Source organism: Heteronotia binoei, chromosome 1 (assembly GCF_032191835.1).
Source record: "Heteronotia binoei isolate CCM8104 ecotype False Entrance Well chromosome 1, APGP_CSIRO_Hbin_v1, whole genome shotgun sequence".
NCBI lineage: Eukaryota > Metazoa > Chordata > Lepidosauria > Squamata > Gekkonidae > Heteronotia > Heteronotia binoei.
In genome coordinates this window covers 277,245,098-277,269,925 of record NC_083223.1, presented here as the reverse complement: position 1 = coordinate 277,269,925, position 24,828 = coordinate 277,245,098, and the positions used below count along the sequence as shown (strand labels likewise).

General features: G+C 48.4%; 1 protein-coding gene and 1 non-coding gene across 2 annotated transcripts; both read right to left on the bottom strand.

Moving 5' to 3' along the window:
• Positions 1–3,425: 3,425 nt before the first annotated feature.
• LOC132585285 (acyl-coenzyme A thioesterase THEM4-like) lies at positions 3,426–17,599 on the bottom strand. Its single transcript, XM_060257129.1, has 6 exons — positions 17,447–17,599; positions 10,420–10,579; positions 7,901–8,072; positions 6,226–6,336; positions 5,206–5,330; positions 3,426–3,466 (listed from the first exon to the last, which is right to left on the bottom strand). The coding sequence occupies exons 1-6, from the start codon at positions 17,597–17,599 to the stop codon at positions 3,426–3,428; spliced, it is 762 nt and encodes a 253-aa protein (XP_060113112.1).
• TRNAS-GGA (transfer RNA serine (anticodon GGA)) lies at positions 8,523–8,589 on the bottom strand. The gene has a single exon. It is a non-coding gene; the product is annotated as a tRNA-Ser (tRNA).
• Positions 17,600–24,828: the final 7,229 nt, after the last annotated feature.

Here is a 24,828-nt window from a genome sequence, read left to right as displayed (position 1 = left end):
GCTCCCACCTGGTGGAACACTTAAAACACTATTCGCCAAACCTGGTAGCTTTTCCCATTCAGTACTTACAGGGTTATGAAGCGCATTTATGCCCATAGTTCACCTTAGGTAAACCCAGCACGTTTTTCTCTAAATCATCATTGCCCATCACTGAGAAAACCCACTGAGTTGTTCTTGCGAGGGCTAATACGTCAGCTTGTGAGAGCCAGTTTGGTGTAGTGGTTAAGTGTGCGGACTCTTATCTGGGAGAACCGGGTTTGATTCCCCACGCCTCCCTTTGCAGCTGCTGGAATGGTCTTGGGTCAGCCAGAGCTCTCTTATCTGGGAGAACCGGGTTTGATTCCCCACTCCTTCACTTGCAGCTGCTGGAATGGCCTTGGGTCAGCCAGAGCTCTCTTATCTGGGAGAACCGGGTTTGATTCCCCACTCCTCCACTTGCAGCTGCTGGAATGGCCTTGGGTCAGCCCGAGCTCTCTTATCTGGGAGAACCGGGTTTGATTCCCCACTCCTCCCTTTGCAGCTGCTGGAATGGTCTTGGGTCAGCCATAGCTCTCGCAGGAGTTGTCCTTGAAAGGGCAGCTGCTGTAAGAACTCTCTTCTTGTCTCAAGGAACATTTTGCCTTACGTCCAGAATATCTAGCCGCCTGTGTGTGTGCGTGTGTCCTTGGCACCATTTTGTCTTATATCCAGAATCTCTAGCTGCCTCTGTGTGTGTGTGTGTGTGTGTGTGTATCCTTGGCGCCTTAACTCACACATCCAAATCTGTCTGGGTCCTCTCTTCTTCACTGGTAATTTCACTGCTGCCTGCGCAGCTCACTCTTAGAGATTTGTAACTATAGCCTTCCCTGAAATTGCCTTCTCCCGTCTTCTCCCTGATTTTCTCTTAGCTAGGTATGTGTGTTTGTATGTGTGTGTTTTGCCCTTTTTATTCCTATTTCAATGAAACCCTTAAGAACATAAGAGAAGCCATGTTGGATCAGGCCAATGGCCCATCCAGTCCAACATTGTGTCTCATAAGAACATAACAGAAGCCATGTTGGATCAGGCCAATGGCCCATCGAGTCCAACATTCTGTGTCACATAAGAACATAAGAGAAGCCATGTTGGATCAGGCCCATCCAGTCCAACACTCTGTGTCACATAAGAACATAAGAGAAGCCATGTTGGATCAGAAGAAGAAGAAGAACAAGATATTGGATTTATATCCCGCCCTCCACTCAGAGCGGCTCACAATCTGCTTTATCTCCTTCCCCCACAACAGACACCCTGTGAGGTGGGTGGGGCTGGAGAGGGCTCTTACAGCAGCTGCCCTTTCAAGGACAACTTCTGCCAGAGCTATGGCTGACCCAAGGCCATGCTAGCAGGTGCAAGTGGAGGAGTGGGGAGTCAAACCCGGTTCTCCCGGATAAGAGTCCGCACACTTAACCACTACACCAAACTGGCTCTCCAGTCCATCCAGTCCAACACTCTGTGTCACATAAGAACATAAGAGAAGCCATGTTGGATCAGGCCAAAGGCCCATCCAGTCCAACACTCTGTGTCACATAAGAACATAAGGGAAGCCATGTTGGATCAGGCCAATGGCCCCTCCAGTCCAACACTCTGTGCCACATAAGAACATAACGGAAGCCATGCTGGATCAGGCCAATGGTCCATCCATTCCAACACCCTGTGTCACATAAGAACATAAGGGAAGCCATGCTGGATCAGGCCAATGGCCCATCCAGTCCAACACTCTGTGTCACATAAGAACATAAGAGAAGCCATGTTGGATCAGGCCAATGGTCCATCCATTCCAACACCCTGTGTCACATAAGAACATAAGGGAAGCCATGCTGGATCAGGCCAATGGTCCATCCATTCCAACACCCTGTGTCACATAAGAACATAAGGGAAGCCATGCTGGATCAGGCCAATGGCCCATCCAGTCCAACACTCTGTGTCACACAGTGGCCAAAAATCCCAAGTGCCATAAAGAGGTCCACCAGTGGTGCTAGAAGCCCTCCCACTGTGCCCCCTACCAAGCACCATGAATACAGAGCGCCATCAGAGAGTTCCAACAATAAGCTGTGGCTAAGAGCCACTGATGGACCTATGCTCCAGATGTTTATCCAATCCCCTCTTAAAGCTGGCTATGCTTGTAGCCTCCACCACCTCCTGTGGCAGTGAATTCCACATGTTAACCACCCTTTGAGTGAAGAAGTACTTCCTTTTATCCGTTTTAACCTGATTGCTCAGCAATTTCATTGAATGCCCATGAGTTCTCGTATTGTGAGAAAGGGAGAAAAGGACTTCTCTCTCTACTTTCTCCGTCCCATGCATAATCTTGTAACCTTTCTGGTTCAACATCCAACTGGTTTATTTCAAGACTTCTCTAAGGGGAAAAAAATCCATAGGTGGAGAGTTCCATTTGCCTCCCCTCTCATTTTATTTCCTTAAACGTTAATTTCCCCCAAATAAATAGGAGACTGTCTGTTTGGGTAACAGAGGCACCACTGGACTCAAACTTTCTTCTGCCTCCTGGGAGAGAAAGCGTGTCTCTGAAGCAGCTAGGAGAGATGGAAGTCAAATAAAGATAGATTGTGGCGCAGACAGAAGCTCTCGGAGGAAGCCAGTGAGAGCCCACCTGGTCCAGAGGAGGGCGACGAAGATGGTGAGGGGTCTGGAGACCAAGTCCTATGAAGAAAGGTTGAAGGAGTTGGGCATGCTTAGCCTGGAGAGGAGGCAGCTGAGATAGGATCACCATCTTCAAGTCCTTGAAGGGCTGTCCTATAGAGGATGGTATGGAATTGTTTTCTGTGGCCCCAGAAGGTAGGACCAGAACCATTGGGCTGAAATTAAATCAAAAGAGTTTCTGGCTTAACATGAGGAAGAACTTCCTGACTGTTAGAGTGGTTCCTCAGTGAAACAGGCTTCCTCGGGAGGTGGTGGGCTCTCCTTCCTTGGAGGTTTTGAAACAGAGGCTAGATGTCCATCTGACAGTAATGAACATCCTGTGAATTTAGGGGGAGGTGTTTGTGAGTTTCCTGCATTGTGCTGGGAGTTGGACTAGATGGCCCTGCAGGTCCCTTCCAACTCTATGATTCTTGAAACGTGTTCTTCACAACCAAGAACTTGGACCTCCACTCTGTCGGTCAAATTCCAGCACTGCTCAAAACTAACGTTTGGTCAATATGAAGTCCGCACTGACCAGGATTCCAGGGGTCTTATCGGGACGGGGCTGAAGCGCTATCGCAGCAACTGGTCCCGGAATAGGGGAAGAGTGAGCAGTTCCATAGTGGAAGAAAGTAGGAGTCCAGCAGCACCGGACTCCTTCTTTGTTCTATTGCTTCAGACCAACACAGCTGCCCCCCTGGATCGAGTTCCATAGTGGGAATTTGATCAACTTCAAGAGGACCAACGGCAGACATCTGGAAGGTGACCATTTATGGAAATGACTTCTTTGAATCCCTTAAGATGAGCAGAGCTGAAAAAAAGAAGAAGAAAAAAGTGCAATTTTTGTTAGGCACACTACAGCAGGCCAAGTAAAGTAGAGTGCTGAGACATTAGAACAGCCCTGCAGCAAGCCAAGCAAATGAACATAAGAACACAACAGAAGCCATGTTGGATCAGGCCAATGGCCCACCCAGTCCAACACTCTGTGTCACACAGTGGCCAAAACCCCTAAGTGCCATCAGGAGGTCCAACAGTGGGGCCAGGACTTCAGAAGCCCTCCCACTGTTGCCCCCCCCCCCCCAAGCACCAAGGATACAGAGCATCACTGTCCGAGACAGAGAGTTCCATCAATACACTGTGGCTAGAAGCCCTCCAACTGTGCCCCCCACCAAGCACCATGAATACAGAGCATCACTGCCCCATACAGAGAGTTCCAACAATAAGCTGTGGCTAATAGCCACTGATGGACCTCTGCCCCATATGCTTATCCAATCCCCTCTTAAAGCTGGCTATGCTTGTAGCTGCCACCACCTCTTATGGCAGTGAATTCCATGTATTCATCACCCTTTGGGTGATGTTCTATCCCAACTGCTCAGCAATTTCATGGAGTGCCCACGAGTTCTTGTATTGTATTAAAGGGCTGGAGTATTTAATTTAATTGTATTGTATTAAAGGGCTGGAGCACTTTCCCTATGAAGAAAGGTTGAAACGCTTGGGACTCTTTAGCTTGGAGAAACGTCGACTGCGGGGTGACATGATAGAGGTTTACAAGATAATGCATGGGATGGAGAAGGTAGAGAAAGAAGTCCTTTTCTCCCTTTCTCACAATACAAGAACTCGTGGGCATTCGATGAAATTGCTGAGCAGACAGGTTAAAACGGATAAAAGGAAGTACTTCTTCACCCAAAGGGTGATTAACATGTGGAATTCACTGCCACAGGAGGTGGTGGCGGCCACAAGTATAGCCACCTTCAAGAAGGGTTTTGATAAAAATATGGAGCAGAGGTCCATCAGTGGCTATTAGCCACAGTGTATGTGTGTATATAAAATTTTTTGCCACTGTGTGACACAGAGTGTTGGACTTGGTGGGCCGTTGGCCTGATCCAACATGGCTTCTCTTATGTTCTTATGTGAGAAAGGGGGAAAAGTACTTCTTTCTCTACCTTCTGTATCCCATGCATAATCTTGTAAACCTCCATCATGTCACCCCTCAGTCGACGTTTCTGCAAGCTAAAGAGCCCCAAGCGTTTTAACCTTTCTTCATAGGGAAGGTGTTCCAACCCTTGAATCATTCTAGTTGCCCTTTTCTACACTTTTTCCAATGCTATACTATCTTTTTCGAGGTGCCACAATATATATATATATATATATATATTAGCCACAATATATATATACCTGTGTGTGTGTGTAAACACACACATACATTGGACACTGTGTGACACGGAGTGTTGGACGGGATGGGCCACTGGCCTGATCCAACATGGCTTCTCTTATGTTCTTATGTCTGGGGCAGAGATGCTTTGTCTTCTTGGTGCTTGGGGGGCCACAGTGGAAGGGCATCTGGAGTTCTGGCCCCACTGGTGGATCTCCTGATGACCCCTGGATTTGGGCTACTGTGTGACACGGAGTGTTGGACTGGATGGGCCATTAGCCTGATCCAACATGGCTTCTCTTATGTTCTAATATTCTTAAGGCAGAACTGTAGCAGTAGAACTGGGCAGAATGGGAAGTCTTACAGAGGTCATTCTCCCCTGACAAACCGTGTCTTACCTGTGGCATCTGCGTGAAGGGTCTGTCCATCTTTGCTCCTCACCTGGCCAGACAGGAACATCTTCCTTCCCTCCATCTTGTCCATTCTGGTGTCCACCACAACCATGGAACCCAGCCAGATGGGGCTGCGAGAAGAAATCATTGGGCTTTCAATACAGCCGGCTCCCTGTCCCATAACCAAGGGTGGAATCCTAGCAGGAGCTCCTTTGCATATTAGGCCACACACCCCGATGTAGCCAATCCTCCAAGAGCTTTCAAGGCTCTTTTTTGTAAGCTCCAAGAGGATTGGCTACATCAGGGGTGTGTGGCCTAATATGCAGAGGAGCTCCTGCTAGAATTCCACCCCTGCCCATAACCCTTCTCCCTTCCCCATGTGGGGCTGTGGGAAATGTGTTGTGGAGCAAGAACAGCACCAAATTTTTAAATCCGGGATGTGGCTGGATCAAGAAGCCGTTTGTAGAAGGGGTCACTCCATCAGGGGTCTAGGCAAGGAATAATCAGGGGTGGGAATATTCTTCTTCTTGAGAGCCAGTTTGGTGTAGTGGTGAAGTGTGCAGACTCTTATCTGGGAGAACTGGGTTTGATTCCCTGCTGGAATGGCCTTAGGTCAGCCGTAGCTCTGGCAGAGGCTGTCCTTGAAAGGGCAGCTGCTGTGAGAGCCCTCTCAGCCCCACCCACCTCACAGGGTGTCTGTTGTGTGGGGAGAAGATATGGAAGATTGTAAGCCGCTCAGAGTCTCTGATTCAGAGAGAAGGGCGGGGTATAAATCTGCAATTCTTCTTCTTTCAAGAACTGTGGCTGGCTCTCTGACGTCTGACACCCATGCCTTCTGGCTCTCAAAGATCTGGCGTTTGTTCCCCGTGGCTCTTACGTTAAGCAAGTTTGGCCACCCCTGATTTCGACCCCTGATTGCGAGTCCTCTCCTCTGCCGCCAATAGGAATTGGCATCCCAGCCATTGCGGTTTCCTGGATCTGATTCTGGTGTTTCCAGGCCACCGTGACCGCTCCAGATGTGCTCACCTCTTGTAGTTGACGTTGAGATTCACCACGAAGCCTCTGCCAACGAGGGAGATGACGCATGCTGTGAAGCTGTTGTCGAGAATGGTTGCGATGCAACCGCCGTGCACCAAACTGGAGAGAGGGGGAGAAAATCCGACAATTATGCACAGGCGGGGAAGATGTTGCAAACCAAAATACGGCTCCGGCTCCGGGTTCCATGTAAAACAGCTGGCTTAAGAACATAAGAGAAGCCATGTTGGATCAGGCCAACGGCCCATCCAGTCCAACACTCTGTGTCACACAGTGGCAAAAAAAAATTATATATACACACACACTGTGGCTAATAGCCACTGATGGACCTCTGCTCCATATTTTTATCTAAACCCCTCTTGAAGGTGGCTATACTTGTGGCCGCCACCACCTCCTGTGGCAGTGAATTCCACATGTTAATCACCCTTTGGGTGAAGAAGTACTTCCTTTTATCCGTTTTAACCTGGCTGCTCAGCAATTTCATCGAATGCCCACGACTTCTTGTATTGTGAGAAAGGGAGAAAAGTACTTCTTTCTCTACTTTCTCCATCCCATGCATTATCTTGTAAACCTCTATCATGTCAGTCGACGTTTCTCCAAACTAAAGAGTCCCAAGCGTTTCAACCTTTCTTCATAGGGAAAGTGCTCCAGCCCTTTAATCATTCTAGTTGCCCTTTTCTGGACTTTCTCCAATGCTATAACATCCTTTTTGAGATGCGGCAACCAGAACTGCACACAGTACTCCAAATGAGACCGCATCATCGATTTATACAGGGGCATTATGATACTGGCTGATTTGTTTTCAGTTCCCTTCCTAATAATTCCCAGCATGGCGTTGGCCTTTTTTATTGCAAACGCACACTGTCTTGACATTTTCAGTGAGTTCTCTACCACGACCCCAAGATCTCTCTCTTGGTCAGTCTCTGCCAGTTCACACCCCATCAACTTGTATTTGTAGCTGGGATTCTTGGCCCCAATGTGCATTACTTTGCACTTGGCCACATTGAACCGCATCTGCCACGTTGACGCCCACTCACCCAGCCTCAACAGATCCCTTTGGAGTTCCTCACAATCCTCTCGGGTTCTCATCACCCTGAACAATTTAGTGTCATCCGCAAACTTGGCCACTTCACTGCTCACTCCCAATTCTAAATCATTAATGAACAAGTTAAAGAGCATGGGACCCAGTACCGAGCCCTGCAGCACCCCACTGCTTACCGTCCTCCACTGCAAAGACTGCCCATTTATACTCACTCTCTGCTTCCTATTACTCAGCCAGTTTTTGATCCACAAGAGGACCTGTCCTTTTACTCCATGACTCTCAAGCTTTCTAAGGAGCCTTTGATGAGGAACTTTATCAAAAGCTTTCTGGAAGTCAAGGTAAACAACATCTATCTGGTCTTCTTTGTCCACGTGTTTGTTCACCCCCTCAAAGAAATGTAACAGGTTAGTGAGGCAAGATCTTCCCTTACATATGTTCATAGTGTCCTGGCCCCACTGTGATGGCCAGAACTTCCTTTGGAGTTCAATTCTGCTTGTCACACCCTTGCTCCTGGTCCCACCCCCAACATCTCCTGGCTCACCCCCCAAAGTCCCCGGATATTTCTTGAATTGGACTTGGCATCCCGACTAGAAACAATGCATTCTGGGATTTTTCACGTCTCACCCTGCATAACTCTCCAGGTAGGCCCCTGGCTGGAAAAGGCATACCACCCTTTTCTCAGATGGGTTGAAGAACATCACATATTCAAACCCCAGGCCTTCGCCGTCGATGTTTCGGCAAAAGAACCGGGTCTCTTGTTTCTTTTCTCCCTCCTCCTCCTCCTGGAGCGCCTTCCCTGTCCATTCTGTGAAAGGCAGTGAGAGGAACAACAGTCATACAGCAGCCAGGAACAAAGATAAGTTGGACTCGTTTCTCCCCTGAATTCTCTGAACTGCTCCAACAGGTCATTTAGAGTTGCCAACCCCCAGATGGGGGGCTGGAGATCTCCTGGGATTCAAGTGGTCTCTAGGAGACAGAACATAACAACATAAGAGAAACCATGTTGGATCAGGCCAATGGACTATCCAGGCCAACACTCTGTGTCACACAGTAGCCAAAAAAAACAGGTGCCCTCAGGGGGTCCAACAGTGGGGCCAGGACACTATGAACATATGAAGATATGAAGCTGCCTTATACTGAATCAGACCCTTGGTCCATCAAAGTCAGTATTGTCTTCTCAGACTGGCAGTGGCTCTCCAGGGTCTCAGGCTGAGGATTTTCACACCTATTTGCCTGGACCCTTTTTTGGAGATGCCAGGGATTGAACCTGGGACCTTCTGCTTTCCAAGCAGATGCTCTACCACTGAGCCACCGTCCCTCCCGAAGCCCTTCCATTGTTGCCCCCCCCCTCCAAGCACCAGGAACACAGAGCATCACTGCCCCAGACATAACAACATATGAGAAGCCATGTTGAATCAGGCCAATGGCCCATCCAGGCCAACACTGTGTCACATAGGGTTACCAAATCCAATTCAAGAAATATCTGGGGACTTTGGGGGTGGAGCCAGGAGACTTTGGGGGTGGAGCCAAGATCAAGGCTGTGACAAGCATCATTGAACTCCAAAGGGAGTTCTGGCCATCACATTTCAAGGGACGGCACACCTTTTCAATACCTTCCTTTCATAGGAAATCATGAAGGATAGGGGCACCTTCTTTTGGTGCTCATAGAATTGCACCCCCTGGTCCAATCTTTTTGAAACTTGGGGGGTATTTTGGGGAGAGGCACTAGATGCTATGCTGAAAATTTGGTGCCTCTACCCCAAAAAACAGCTCCCCCAGAACCCCAAATACCCGCAGATCAATTCTCCATGATTTTCTATGGGAATAAATCTTTATAGGGAATAATAGAGTTCCCAGCAGACATTTCCCTCCCCTCCCCTTCCCTCACTTTCTGACGACCCTGAAGCGGGAGGAGGGTCTCCAAACCGGGGGATCCCCTGCCCCCACCTGGGGATTGGCAACCCTAGTGTCACACAGTGGCCAAAAAAACCCCAGGTGCCATCAGGAGGTCCATCAGTGGGGCCAGGACACTAGAAGCCCTCCCACTGTGCTCCCCCAAGCACCAAGAAGACATAACATCTCTGCCCCAGACATAAGAACATAAGAGAAGCCATGTTGGGTCAGGCCAATAGCCCCTCCAGTCCAACACTCTGTGTCACGTAAGAACATAAGAGAAGCCATGTTGGATCAGGCCAGTGGCCCATCCAGTCCAATACTCTGTGTCTCATAAGAACATAAGAGAAGCCATGTTGGGTCAGGCCAATGGCCCATCCAGGCCAACACTGTGTCACACAGTGGCCAAATCCCAGGTGCCATCAGGAGGTCCAACAATGGGGCTAGAATCCCTCCCACTGTTGCCTCCCCACAAGCACCAAGAATACAGAGCATCACTGCCCCAGACGGAGAGTTCCAACAATATGCTGTGGCTAATAGATCGCCTCCCCTGGAGCAAATGGCTTCTTTGAAAGTTGGGCTCTGGCATCATACCCCCTTGATGTCTCTCCTCTCCCCAAACCATGCCCTCTTCAGGCTCCACCTCCACTGATTCTCCAGGTATTTCCCAGCCATGAGCAGGCAAACCTGTTTCTATTAGCTATGGCTGACAAGCTCATGCCACGGGCAGGGGATCCCTCACCCTGGAGGGCTCCACCGCACCGGCAGGGAGCAGGCTGCTGGGAGGATCTCTGCCCGGAAAGAGCCCCATCAGTGGGTGCCATCCCAAGAGCAATGACATCACCCGGAAGTGACATCGTCGTGCCCGGGACGGGGCACCAGGGACGCTCTAGGACTCGCACTAAAAACTCTATGGTACCATAGAATTTTACTGTGAATCCTAGAGCGTTTCCAGTGTGATGCGCTAGGAATCACGTTAAAACAAACAGAGGCTCTACAACTGAGCCCCAGCCTCTCTCCCAGGGCTTTGAACCTCCTCGGCGACAAAAAAATTGACACACTTCAGAAGCCAGGTCTTCTAGGCTCACGAAGAGGCCATCTCCTCAAGAGTCTTGCAGCTGGATAGAAACAAAGTGGAGTAGGCCTCCTCATTCCCAAAGCTTTTGTTCTCGGTTTTGTGGAAATCTGGGTATCGAAGGGAGAGATGGAAGGCAAATATTTCAAAAGATTAGAAATCGAGAGACCCTTGCCTGAAATATTCTTTTCCAAGTACCTATGAGAAGGGATCCGTCTCCACGTCTCATCTTCACACATCTCCATGAACTTCTCAAACTCGTCCATCATGTCTTTGCTCCAGCTGGAGTTGGGGAGGGAGTAGTCCTTTAGGAGACTGGATTGACTAGACGTAGCCTGAAGATCAAGGCAGAGAACACGCACGTGAGCACATGTATGGAAGAAATGAAATTCCCGGCATCTTCATTGCTGGAGGAAAGGGCTGTCTAGACACAGCTGACTTAGAGCAACAACGGTTGCCCATCTCCAGGTGGAAAGCAGGAAAAAAAACGTGATAGAACAAAAATAATTCAACCCAGATTCAAATTAAATTGCAAAAAGACCTTTTCAATAATGTGATTATTGCATACTTCATTCCTTATCGTTCAACGTGGGTGAGTAAAGTCAATGACATTCCATAACAAATTTGCACCTGAGCACACATACAATATTGATACAGAATTTGATTCTACAAACAAAATGTTTCGTGCAGAAAAGGTGCTTATATAATAAGATGCCGTAATAAGCCCATTCGTCCACTTCTTGAAGACTCCATAAAATCCACCTCTGATGGAGCCTGAAGCCAGCTTGTAGGTTGCTGCACCATTTCCAATCTCTTTATCAAAGAGGGATGTCCGAAGCGCGAAGGAGCTCCTGCTAGAATTCCACCCCTGGTAAACAGAAAATAATCTTCCGAATTTCATTACCTTACTAGTAAAGGAGCACTACTGGCAGAACTGGGAAGACAAATTAGACACCAAACTAAAAGCAGTTAAGCTCACGAGCAATAGCGAAATTAACACCGAATAACAGAAGAGTGTTTATCCAGAAACTTACAGATCAAGACTGGAAAATGCTTTTAGCTGATACTAAGCAGACATGCTCATCGATTCATCTGGGGGAAAAGAAAGGAAAGGTCCCCTGTGCAAGCACCAGTCGTTTCCGACTCTGGGGTGACATTGCTTTCACAACGTTTTCACGGCAGACTTTTTACGGGGTGGTTTGCCATTGCCTTCCCCAATCATCTACGCTTTCCCCCCAGCAAGCTGGGGACTCATTTGACCGACCTCGGAAGGATGGAAGGCTGAGTCAACCTTGGGCCGGCTACCTGAACCGGCTTTCGCCGGAATCGAACTCAGGTCGTGAGCAGAGAGTTCAGACCACAGTACTGCGGTACTGCTGCTTTACCACTCTACGCCACGGGGACTGACCGCTAAAGACTATAGACTCTTTTGCACACATCTTTTTTCATTGCCCCAAACTTAAAATCGGAATCGAACTCAGGTCGTGAGCAGAGAGTTCAGACCACAGTACTGCGGTACTGCTGCTTTACCACTCTGCGCCACGGGGACTGACCGCTAAAGACTATAGACTCTTTTGCACACATCTTTTTTCATTGCCCCAAACTTAAAACAGGAAGAGAAAAATTTCTGACGAAACAGTTAATGAAATTTTCACCCTTATCCGAACCTACAAGACTGAGGCCGATTCTACACTGGGCAAAAGACCCAGTAATACTACCCTTTCAGATGTCACAATCTACACTTAAAACTGGCCTCACCACTGTCTTGCTCCGGTGTTTTTGCCACCATCTACACTTGAAATCCTGGAACAGCAGTGAAGCCGTCTTCGGCTCAGTCTTGCGCCTTATTTTCCAAGACCACTATTTAAGCGGCGTTTTTCCCATCCTACGGCATCCTTGCGTCTTTTTGTTGCTTTTCTTCACTACCACCAGCAGGTGGCGTTTTTCGCAGCAATCCTCATTGGTCGGTCCTATGTGACGTCCTATGTTATCTGATCGGACTAGGTAACAATGGGCCGAGGGGGAGGCTCCAGGATAACCATTAATAGAAAGGAGGGGGAAACTCCTGCTGTGAGAGCTGTTAAACCTGTCAATGGATGGCCAAATTGACACCTAGGCGACAGGTCTACACAAAAAAGCTACTTGGCTTTCAGGTGAAGATGCCTTTTTTCCTTCTGGCACCATCCGAGGGACAAAGGTTTAGGCAGTCTGTGCGCTTGAAGTGAAATTGAGAAGGCAATCCGTTTCTCAGTTCTGCTCCCCAAGAATCACGAAGGAAGAATGGTCTCTGAGCCTATGCAGAGTTCCACACTCATGGCACAAGGCATTCCTTTTAGCAAGTGCTAGCTCAAGCACTCCCACATGAGGAAGCCCCAGTCCTTTCCCCCAGAAATGTTCTGTCCTTAGCTCATCCCATTTGGGGAACGTGAAAGCCATAATTCTGGGGAACTTCACAGAATGGCATTCCCACATGAGCAGGCTTTGTCTGTGAGCCTCCCCTCCCCACAAGGGAAATCTAACTTTAAAACCTGAATGCCTCCTAGAATAGAGAAACCTTGTTTTGTAAGGTTAACAGGTAACACAGGCATCTTTTCCCTCAAGTAAATACAGAAAAAGAGAAATAACGTTAGACAAGGGCAGTTCTCCAGCCAAGAGCTGGAGATCCCCTGGAATCCCAGCAAGGTTTCCAGCCTTTAGTTTTCTCTGCAGGGTGAAGGGAGTTTGATGTAATATCTTTATTTTAACCCTTTAAAATGGCAGAATCAAGAACCTGAGAAAAAGAGGTTGAAAAAGGTTTTGTTAATTCAAAACGTTCAGGGCAAATGGTTAGGAAATGACCGTTTCAACTTTCAAATTGGCTGAACGTAAATCTTTGGAACTCCCAAGCTCATCTTTCTCTGCCACTTATAAAATCAGAAAATATTCATTGCCTCAGCTCTATGAATTTTACAGTGGTATAGCCTCTGAGCTTGTATGGAGTGCCTAAAGACTAGCCCAAATAGAGCTGGTTAAAGTATTGCAAATGCTCAGCACTCCATCAGGAAGGTCTACTATAAGCTCCAGGAAGACTGGCTACATCGGGGCGTGTGGCCTAATCTGCAATTTAAAAAATGCTTGACTTCCCCTAACCTTCGTAGAGCCTTCATGCTCGCTTTAATGTCCTTCCTTCTTCTGCACTGTAGGGAGGCTTAAGAAAATCCCACATTCCAACAGGTTTTGAGGTTGTGGTTCAAAGGCTATAGAAAGTACTGAACATGTTCTCCTGCACTGTACATTTTAGTGTGATATTCATGCCGTTGACTTCGATCCTCTTCTTCGAAATCACGAGGGGCAATCTGATGGCAGTAAGACACTTCCTATTGTCCTCTCATAACTCTGAGATTATCGAGACTGGGAGTGAATATCTGTGCTGAGCTTCTAAGAGGATTGGAATGTTTCAAACGTTGGGGTAATATATTTTTTTCTCCCTTGCCGATTGTGCACGTCTATGCTTTTACACTGATAAAGGTGGTGGTTGTTTTTAAAATGCAAATAAGTTCCTGCTGCAAAAATTATCCTGGTTACTGGCACCCAAGGTCAAGTTAATTCATGCTATTAAACGTCCCCATTGTGAATGGGTGTGAACGCTGGACAATGGAGAAAGCCAAAAGGAAGGAAGCAGACTCCTTTGGAATGTGGGGTTGGGAGAGAGTTTTACAGATACTGTGGATCCCCCTAAAAGAAAAATCCATGGGCTCTCGATCAAATTTGGTGCAGTGGTTTAGAGCGTGCACTCTTGTCTGGGAGAACCGGGTTTGATTCCCCACTCCTCCACTTGCACCTGCTGGAATGGCCTTGGGTCAGCCATAGCTCTCACAGAGCTGTCCTTGAAAGGGCAGTTTCTGTCAGAGCTCTCTAAGCCCCACCCACCTCACAGGGTGTCTGTTGTGGGGGAGGAAGGGAAAGGAGATTGTGAGCCGCTCTGAGACTCTTCGGAGTGGAGGGCAGGATATAAATCCAATATCTTCATCTACTTCACAGGGTGTCTGTTGTGGGGGAGGAAGGGAAAGCAGATTGTTAGCTGCTCTGAGACTCTTCGGAGTGGAGGGTGGGATATAAATCCAATTTCTTCATCTACCTCACAGGGTGTCTGTTCTGGGGGAGGAAGGAAAAGGAGATTGTGAGCCGTTCTGAGACTCTTTGGAGTGGGGGGCGGGATATAAATCCAATATCTTCATCTACCTCACAGGGTGTCTGTTGTGGGGGAGGAAGGGAAAGGAGATTGTGAGCGGCTCTGAGACTCTTCGGAGTGGGGGGCGGGATATAAATCCAATATCTTCATCTACCCCACAGGGTGTCTGTTGTGGGGGAGGAAGGGAAAGCAGATTGTTAGCCAGTCTGAGACTCTTCGGAGTGGAGGGTGGGATATAAATCCAATATCTTCATCTACCTCACAGGGTGTCTGTTGTGGGGGAGGAAGGGAAGGAGATTGTGAACCGGTCTGAGACTCTTCGGAGTGGAGGGTGGGATATAAATCCAATATCTTCATCTACCTCACAGGGTATCTGTTGTGGGGGAGGAAGGGAAAGGAGATTGTGAGCCGCTCTGAGACTCTTTGGAGTGGGGGGTGGGATATAAATCCAATACTTCATCTACCTCACAGGGTGTCTGTTGTGGGGGAAGGAAGGGAAAGGAGATTGTGAGCCGCTCTGAGGCTCTTCGGAGTGGAGGGTGGGATATAAATCCAATATCTTCATCTACCTCACAGGATTTCTATTGTGGGGGAGGAAGGTAAAGGAGATTGTGAGCCGCTCTAAGACTCTTCGGAGTGGAAGGCAGGATATAAATCCAATATCTTCATTTACCTCACAGGATGTCTGTTGTGGGGGAGGAAGGGAAAGGAGATTATGAGCTGCTCTGAGACTCTTTGGAGTGGAAGGCAGGATATAAATCCAATATCTTCATTTACCTCACAGGTTGTCTGTTGTGGGGGAGGAAGGGAAAGGAGATTGTGAGCAGCTCTGAGACTCTTTGGAGTGGAGGGCGGGATATAAATCCAATATCTTCATCTACCTCACAGGGTGTCTGTTGTGGGTGAGGAAGGGAAAGCAGATTGTGAGCCGCTCTGAGACTCTTCGGAGTGGAAGGCAGGATATAAATCCAATATCTTCATCTACCTCACAGGGTGTCTGTTGTGGGTGAGGAAGGGAAAGCAGATTGTGAGCCGCTCTGAGACTCTTCGGAGTGGAAGGCAGGATATAAATCCAATATCTTCATCTACCTCACAGGGTGTCTGTTGTGGGGGAGGAAGGGAAAGGAGATTGTGAGCCGCTCTGAGACTCTTTGGAGTGAAGGGCGGGATATAAATCCAATATCTTCATCTACCTCACAGGGTGTCTGTTGTGAGGGAAGAAGGGAAAGGAGATTGTGAGCCGCTCAGAGACTCTTCGGAGTGGAGAGCGGGATATAAATCCAATATCTTCATTTACCTCACAGGGTGTCTGTTGTGGGGGGAGAAGATATAGGAGATTGTCAGCCGCTCCGAGTCTCTGATTCAGAGAGGGTGGGGTATAAAACTACAATTCTTCAAATTGAAACTGAACTCCCCCTAGAAGCTAAAATGGTCCCCTTCTGAGAAGACAAGAGTCCCTGGAAAAGACAATCACGCTAGGAAACGTGGAAGGCAACAGGGGCAGAAGAAGACCCACAGTGTGACGGATTGATGCAGGGCTTTTTTTCTGAGCAGGAATGCACAGGAACGCAGTTCTGGCTAACTTGGTGTCAGGGGGTGTGGCCTAATATGTAAATGATAAAAAGATTCCAACAGTCTGTGATGGACTTTCCCTACAAAAAAGCCCTGTATGAAACAATGGCAGCGTCAGGGGTGCGTGTCCTAATGTGCAAATGAGTTCTTGCTGAGCTTTTCCTACAAAAAAATGCCCTGGATGGATTCAATCAAGGAAGCAAAAATGTGGGTTTAAAAATGGACTCTCCACCATCAGCAGCCTGTCCGTTTTCCTCTGATTGTTTCTGATTTCAAGGAATGTTTGCAAACAGTCAAAATTTTGCCTAGGGCTGCCAAATTCCCGGGCCAGGCAGAGGTCTTCCCACCCTGGAGGTCCCCAACCCGCCGACCCACATTGGGCCAGTTGGGGGAATCCTCCCCCGACATTGGCAGTGCGATGACATCACTTGGGAGTGATGTCATCATGCCGGCGACGTCGCACGCCAGCCGCTCTAGGAGCACCCAGGAAAACGCTGTGGTTTTCCCAGATGCTCCAGCAATTTGGGAGAGAAAAATCTATGGTTTCGGAGGCTGTGAGGGACTTGCCAACCTTACTTCTGTCTGAGTGGAAAGTGAGGGGTCACCTGGGGTTGCCAAGTCCAATTTAAGAAATATCTGGGGACTTTGGGGGTGGAGCCAGGAGACTTTGGGGGTGGAGCCAAGATCAAGGCTGGGACAAGCATCATTGAACTCCAAAGGGAGTTCTGGCCATCACCTTTTCAGTTGCTGAACAGACAGGTTAAAATGGAGAAAAGGAAGTCCTTCTTCACTCAAAGGGTGATTAACGTGGAATTCACTGCCACAGGAGGTGGTGGCGGCCACAAGCATAGCCACCTTCAAGAGGGGTTTAGATAAAAATATGGAGCAGAGGTCCATCAGTGGCTATTAGCCACAGTGTGTGTGTGTGTGTGTGTGTATATATATATAAATTTTTTGGCCACTGTGTGACACAGAGTGTTGGACTGGATGGGCCTTTGGCCTGATCCAACATGGCTTCTCTTATGTTCTTATGTTCTTCATGCCTTCCTTCCATAGGAAATAATGAAGGATAGGGGCACCTTCTTTTGGGCCTCATAGAATTGGACCCCCTGGTCCAATCCTTTTGAAACTTGGGGAATATTTTGGGGGGAGGCACTAGAGGCTGTACTGAAAATTTGGTGCCTCTACCTCAACAAACAGCCCCTCCCTCCGGAGCCCCAGATACCCGCAGATCAATTCTCCATTATTTTCTATGGGAATAAATCTCCATAGGGAATAACAGAATTCCCAGCAGACATTTCCCTCCCCTCCCCCCGCTTTCTGATGACCCTGAAGTGCGGGAAGGGCCTCCAAACCGGGAGATCCCCTGCCCCCACCTGGGGATTGGCAACCCTAGGGTCACCTGATGTAGGAACTGCATTCTGTTGTGGGGGGAAGCACGAAGGGCAGACTGGATTACTTGCAGATTCAGAATCACCCACCCGATCCTTTCCAATGCCGCCTGGAGCTTTTCAGCTGGAGATGCCGGGGACAGAACCCGGGGCCTTCCGCATGCAAGGCACAGCCTCTGTTCCTGAGCCACAGGGAAGTACCGGATAAGTTGGATTGACATCCACGCCCTGCGTCTGCCCTCATTGGATTGTTATGAAATTCTCGGGGCTCATTTATGGATGGTTGCCCCGGTCTTCGTCAGCACAAATGGAGCCGATGTGGCCTGTTCTTCTTATGTCAACAGCACAGCCCTGGGCGGATCGATGCATCAAAGTCGTAAGCAGAGACGATCACAATTAGCAACGAGTGCAGGTGTAAGGGCGTGTAATGAAGACGCAGACGACATAGGAATATTCAGGTGACTTTGGCTACTTGTGAAGACCAGGGCCTTTTCTGTACCGGGGACTCCTTTGCATATTATTCTGCACCCCCCCCCCCCGATGTAGCCAATCCTTACAGAAGAAGAAGAAGAAGATATTGGATTTATATCCCGCCCTCCACTCCGAAGAGTCTCAGAGCGGCTCACAATCTCCTTTACCTTCCTCCCCCACAACAGACACCCTGTGAGGTGGGTGGGGCTGGAGAGGGCTCTCCCAGCAGCTGCCCTTTCAAGGACAACCTCTGCCAGAGCTATGGCTGACCCAAGGCCATGCTAGCAGGTGCAAGTGGAGGAGTGGGGAATCAAACCCGGTTCTCCCAGATAAGAGTCCGCACACTTAACCACTACACCAAACTAGCTCTCCTAGGGTTGCCAAATCCAGTTCAAGAAATATATGGGGACTTTGGGGATGGAGCCAGGAGACTTTGGGGGTGGAGCCAGGAGACATTGGGGGTGGAGTTAGGAGCAAGGGTTATGTTCTTATAGAAAGGTTGAAACGCTTGGGGCTCTTTAGCTTGGAGAAACGTCGACTGCGGGGTGACATGATAGAGGTTTACGAGATAATGCATGGGATGGAGAAAGTAGAGAAATTGCTGAGCAGCCAGGTTAAAACGGATAAAAGGAAGTACTTCTTCACCCAAAGGGTGATTAACATGTGGAATTCACTGCAACAGGAGGTGGTGGCGGCCACAAGCATAGCCACCTCTGGAAGAACTCGATGAAGATATCAACTTGCCAAAGTATTAAAGAGAACTGTTTTAAGATGATGTATAGGTGGTATATGACTCCGAAAAAACTGGCTAAGATAAGTAAGAAAATGTCGGATAGATGTTCCATATGTGGTGGACATGTGAAAAAGCGAAAGAATTCTGGAAGATGATACAACAAGAAATCTCCAAAAATTTTGGGCTATGACTTTAAGAAAACTGCAGAGACGTTTTTACTTGGATTACAATTAGAAAAATTTCCAAAGAAGACAGGACTCTAATTTGGTACCTGCTATCAGCTGCTAGGACATTATATGCGCAGCCTTGGAAGCAAGAAAAAGTACCGGAGAAATGGGACTGGACCATGAAAGTTTTATCGTGGTGTGAAATGGATAAACTAACTAGAACACTAAGAGACTATGATTTAGAGATATTCAAAAGGGAGTGGAGAAAATTTAAAGGATATATGGAGAAAACTTGGAAAGTAAAGAAACATTGGACAATTTTTTAGTAGTAAGAATATATACATTGAACTTTGAGCAGTTAGAAGTGCCTTTAATATTGATTTTGAATTTATAACCTCGGGGAAGTCAACATTGGAGGGAGGGGGGATGGAAATGTCATATGGGTTAATGCGGGGAAAAAAAAATTAAGAAATAGTTAAGTTTTGTAACCATATGCTACCAATAGTTTAAACAAAAAAAAAAACCATGTGGAATTCACTGCCACAGGAGGTGGTGGCGGCCACAAGCATAGCCACCTTCAAGAGGGGTTTAGATAAAAATATGGAACAGAGGTCCATCAGTGGCTATTAGCCACAGTGTGTGTGTATATATAAAATTTTTTGCCACTGTGTGACACAGAGTGTTGGACTGGATGGGCCATTGGCCTGATCCAACATGGCTTCTCTTATGTTCTTACAAGCATAATTGATCCCCACAGGGAGTTCTGGCCATCACATTGCAAAGGGTAGGGTTGCCAAGTCCAATTTAAGAAATATCTGGGGACTTTGGGGGTGGAGCCAGGAGACTTTGGGGGTGGAGCCAGGAGACATTGGGGTGGAGCCAAGATCAAGGCTGTGACAAGCACACTTGAACTCCAAAGGGAGTTCTGGCCATCACATTTAAAGGGACAGCAGACCTTTTTAAATGTCTTCCTTCCATAGGAAATAATGAAGGATAGGGGCACCTTCTTTTGGGGCTCATAGAATTGGACCCCCTGGTCCAATCTTTTCGAAACTTGGAGGGTAGTTTGGGGAGAGGAACTGGATGCTATACTGAAAATCTGATGCCTCTACCTCAAAACACAGCCCCTCCAGTGCCCCAGATACTCGCAGATCAATGATCCATTATTTTCTATGGGAATCAGTCTCCATAGAGAATAACAGAGTTGCCAGCAGACATTCCCCTCCCTTCCCCCCGCTTTCTGATGACCCAGAAGCGGGCAGAGGGCCTCCAAACTGGGGGATCCCCTGCCCCCACCTGGGGATTGGCAACCCTGCTTACAGTAGGCCCTGTACTAAGAGTCCTGTAAGCTCTCGGAGGATTGGTACGTCAGGGGGCATGGTCTAAGGCTCTGCTCCATATTTTTATCCAATCCCCTCTTGAAGCTGGCTATGCTTGTAGCCGCCACCACCTCCTGCTACAGGGAGTTAAAAATGTTAATCACCCTTTGGGTGAAGAAGGACTTCCGGAGCTCCGCTCCTGTGAGCTCCTGTCCAAAACGAGACCTGTCGGTCGCCGTGTTAGGCCGTCTGCAGGAGTAGAAAAGAGCAAGTATCCTGTAGCGCCTCCAAGACTTAACACACTTTGTGGGAGGGAAGGAGCTTTGGTGCGTCACCGCTCGTTTCCTTCCTTCTGTGGCGTGAACTTTAGAGAGCCAGTTTGGTGTAATGGTTAAGTCAGCGGACTCTCACCTGGGAGAACCAGGTTTTATTCCCCACTCCTCCACTTGCACCTGCTGGAATGGCCTTGGGTCAGCCATCGCTCTTGAAAGGACAGCTGCTGTGAGAGCCCTCTCAGCCCCACCCACCTCACAGAGTGTCTGTTGTGGAGGAGGAAGATAAAGGAGATGGTGAGCCGCACTGAGACTCTTTGGAGTGGAGGTCGGATATAAATCCAACATTTACCTCACAGGGTGTCTGTTGTGGGGAGGAAGGGAAAGGACATTGTGAGCCGCTCTGAGACTCTTCAGAGTGGAGAGCGGGATATAAATCCAATATCTACATCTACCACACAGGGTGTCTGTTGTGGGGGAGGAAGGGAAAGGAGATTGTGAGCCGCTCTGAGACTCTTCGGAGTGGAGGGCGGGATATAAATCCAATATCTTCATCTACCTCACATGGCGTCTGTTGTGGGGGAGGAAGGGAAAGGAGATTGTGAGCCGCTCTGAGACTCTTCGAAGTGGAGGGCGGGATATAAATCCAGTATCTTCTTCATCTTCTTCTTAACCGTTCAAGATAGGACTGGACTTGGGAGGGGGTTGTTCCGGGTGCATGTGTATAAGCGGGGCCCTGGCCCCGGGATGTTATCTTATTCTGTGGATGTTAATAAAGTACGATTGCCGTTGAACGTCTCTGAACCCAGTACTTTATGACAAGCTTTTCAGAGGTCATTTGCGTAGTAAAGGGTAAAGGTCAGCCTTTGGTTTCCCTGCGTGATGGGGAGTTTAGCAACTCGTGAGTAGATTGCCGCAGTGAGACCACTCGAGTGTGGGATTGCAAATGGTTTTATTTTTGCTTTTGTGTGTGTGTGTGTGTGTGAGAGAGAGAGAGAGAGATGACATGATTTGCAGGTACTTGGGAGAGGAAATGAAGATTGTATTCAGGGGAACTGCACAGCTGTGTTTTTATTCATTTGTTTAAGGGGAAGTCTCCTGGGCTCCACCCCCAAAGTCTCCCGGCCCCACCCCCAAAGTCCCCAGATGGCATTTGTGTAGACTTGGCAACCCTAGAGCAGTGACTCACAAAAGCTTATCCTCTGCCACAAATATTGTTAATCTTTAAACTGCCTCAAATCGATGGTGCGGTCTCATTTGGAATACTGTGTGCAATTCTAGTCACCGCCCCTCAAAAATGATATTTAAGCATTGGGAAAAGTGCAGAAAGGGGCAACTAGAATGATTAAAGATTTGGAACACTTTCCCTATGAAGAAAGGTTAAAACGCTCGGGGCTCTTTAGCTTGGAGAAACGTCGACTGCGGGGTGACATGATAGAGGTTTACAAGATAATGCATGGAATGGAGAAAGTAGAGAAAGAAGTACTTTTCTCCCTTTCTCACAATACAAGAACTCGTGGGCATTTGATGAAATTGCTGAGCAGTCAGGTTAGAACGGATAAAAGGAAGTCCTTCTTCAGCCAAAGGGTGATTAACATGTGGAATTCACTGCCACAGGAGGTGGTGGTGGCTACAAGCATAGCCAGCTTCAAGAGGAAGTTAGATAAAAATATGAAGCAGAGGTCCATCAGTGGCTATTAGCCACAGTGTGTATGTATGTATAAAATATATATAATTTTTTGGCCGCTGTGTGACACAAAGTGTTGGACTGGATGGGCCATTGGCCTGATCCAACATGGCTTCTCTTATGTTCTTATGTTCCCTCTAAGCTGAGCTAGCGTGAGCTAGCTCACCGTTCTTAGCCTCCAGTGCACACATTTTGGTCTTATCTCAGGAAGAACATAAGCCATGTTGGATCAGGCCGATGGGCCATCCAGTCCAACACTCTGTGTCACACAGAGGCCAAAAAACCCAGGTGCCATCAGGAGGTCCATCAGTGGGGCCAGGACACTAGAAGCCTTCCCACTGTTCCCTCCCCCATAAAGAACCAAGAATACAGAGCATCACTGCCTCAGACATTAGAACAGAAGAGAAGCCATATTGGCCACTGGCCCATCCAGTCCAACACTCTGTGACACACAGTGGCCAAAAAAACCCCAGGTGCCATCAGGACGTTGACCAGTAGGGCGAGGACACTAGAAGTCCTCACACTGTTGCCCCCACCCAAGCACCAAGAATACAGAGCATCACTGCCCTAGACATGAGAACATAAGAGAAGCCATGTTGGATCAGGCCAGTGGCCCATCCAGTCCAACACTCTGTGTCACATAAGAACATAAGAGAAGCCCTGTTGGATCAGGCCAGTGGCCCATCCAGTCCAACACTCTGTGTCACATAAGAACATAAGAGAAGCCCTGTTGGATCAGGCCAATGGCCCATCCAGTCCAACACTCTGTGTCACATAAGAACATAACAGAAGCCCTGTTGGATCAGGCCAGTGGCCCATCCAGTCCAACACTCTGTGTCACATAAGAACAGAAGAGAAGCCCTGTTGGATCAGGCCAGTGGCCCATCCAGTCCAACACTCTGTGTCACATAAGAACATAAGAGAAGCCCTGTTGGATCAGGCCAGTGGCCCATCCAGTCCAACACTCTGTGTCACATAAGAACATAAGAGAAGCCCTGTTTGGATCAGGCCAATGGCCCATCCAGTCCAACACTCTGTGTCACATAAGAACATAACAGAAGCCCTGTTGGATCAGGCCAGTGGCCCATCCAGTCCAACACTCTGTGTCACATAAGAACATAACAGAAGCCCTGTTGGATCAGGCCAATGGCCCATCCAGTCCAACACTCTGTGTCACATAAGAACATAAGAGAAGCCCTGTTGGATCAGGCCAATGGCCCATCCAGTCCAACACTCTGTGTCACATAAGAACAGAAGAGAAGCCCTGTTGGATCAGGCCAGTGGCCCATCCAGTCCAACACTCTGTGTCACATAAGAACATAAGAGAAGCCCTGTTGGATCAGGCCAGTGGCCCATCCAGTCCAACACTCTGTGTCACATAAGAACATAAGAGAAGCCCTGTTGGATCAGGCCAATGGCCCATCCAGTCCAACACTCTGTGTCACATAAGAACATAACAGAAGCCCTGTTGGATCAGGCCAGTGGCCCATCCAGTCCAACACTCTGTGTCACATAAGAACATAACAGAAGCCCTGTTGGTTCAGGCCAGTGGCCCATCCAGTCCAACACTCTGTGTCGCACAGTGGCCAAAAAACCCAACTGCCATCAAGAGGTCCACTGGTGGGGCTAGAAGCCCTTCCAGATGACCCCATAGCACACTAATTTATGCACTGGCTCCCAACTTTAAGGCCAGTAGCTCACAAAGTAGAATTTTTCACTCACAAGGCTCTGCAGCTTAGAAGGAACATTGGCAGTGACTTCCGAAAGCCTGACCCCTGCAACAAATCATGTTTGTCTTTAAGGTGTTTCTGGATTCCAGCTCTTTTCTATTGAGGGAGAAAAAAGGAGGTCTTTCTCAGGATCAAGGAAGCTGATGTCAAATTTCATAGAAGACGATGATAACAGCAGATTTATACCCCGCCCTTCTTTCTGAATCAGAGACTCAGATCGGTTTACAATCTCCTATATCTTCTCCCCCCACAACAGACACCCTGTGAGGTGGGTGGGGCTGAGAGGGCTCTCACAATCTCCTATATCTTCTCCCCCCACAACAGTCACCCTGTGAGGTGGGTGGGGCTGAGAGGGCTCTCACAATCTCCTATATCTTCTCCCCCCACAACAGACACCCTGTGAGGTGGGTGGGGCTGAGAGGGCTCTCACAATCTCCTATATCTTCTCCCCCCACACAACAGAAACCCTGTGAGGTGGGTGGGGCTGAGAGGGCTCTCACAATCTCCTTTATCTTCTTCCCCCACACAACAGAAACCCTGTGAGGCGGGTGGGGCTGAGAGGACTCTCACAATCTCCTATATCTTCTCCCCCAATACAACAGACACTGTGTGAGGTTGGTGGGGCTGAGAGAGCTCTCACAATCTCCTATATCTTCTCCCTCCACAACGAACACCCTGTGAGGTGGTTGGGGCTGAGAGAGCTCTCACAATTTCCTATATCTTCTCCCCCCCACAACAGACACCCTGTGAGGTGGGTTGGGCTGAGAGGGCTCTCACAATCTCCTATATCTTCTCTCCCCCATAACAGACACCCTGTGAGGTGGGTGGGGCTGAGAGAGCTCTCACAGCAGCTGCCCTTTCAAGGACAACTCTGTGAGAGTTATGGCTGACCCAAGGCCATTCCAGCAGCTGCAAGTGGAGGAGTGGGGAATCAAACCCACTTAACCACGAGACCAAACTAACAATCGCATCTCACCGTTCCATGTATGTCCCTTCCGATACTCGCTGTGTCATTCGCGAACGGTCTGTGGGACAGACGCTGCGTGGCCCCTCTGGAGGCTGCCAGCTGTG

Coding starts and splice junctions, on each gene's coding strand:
- LOC132585285 (XM_060257129.1), bottom strand. CDS start 17,599: ATGTCAATCCAACTTATCCGGTACTTCCCTGTGGCTCAGGAACAGAGG. Junction 8,073..10,419: donor CTTGGAAAAGAATATTTCAG/GCAAGGGTCTCT, acceptor CAGAATGGACAG/GGAAGGCGCTCCAGGAGGAG. Junction 5,331..6,225: donor CTCAACGTCAACTACAAGAG/GTGAGCACATCT, acceptor TTCTTCTCGCAG/CCCCATCTGGCTGGGTTCCA.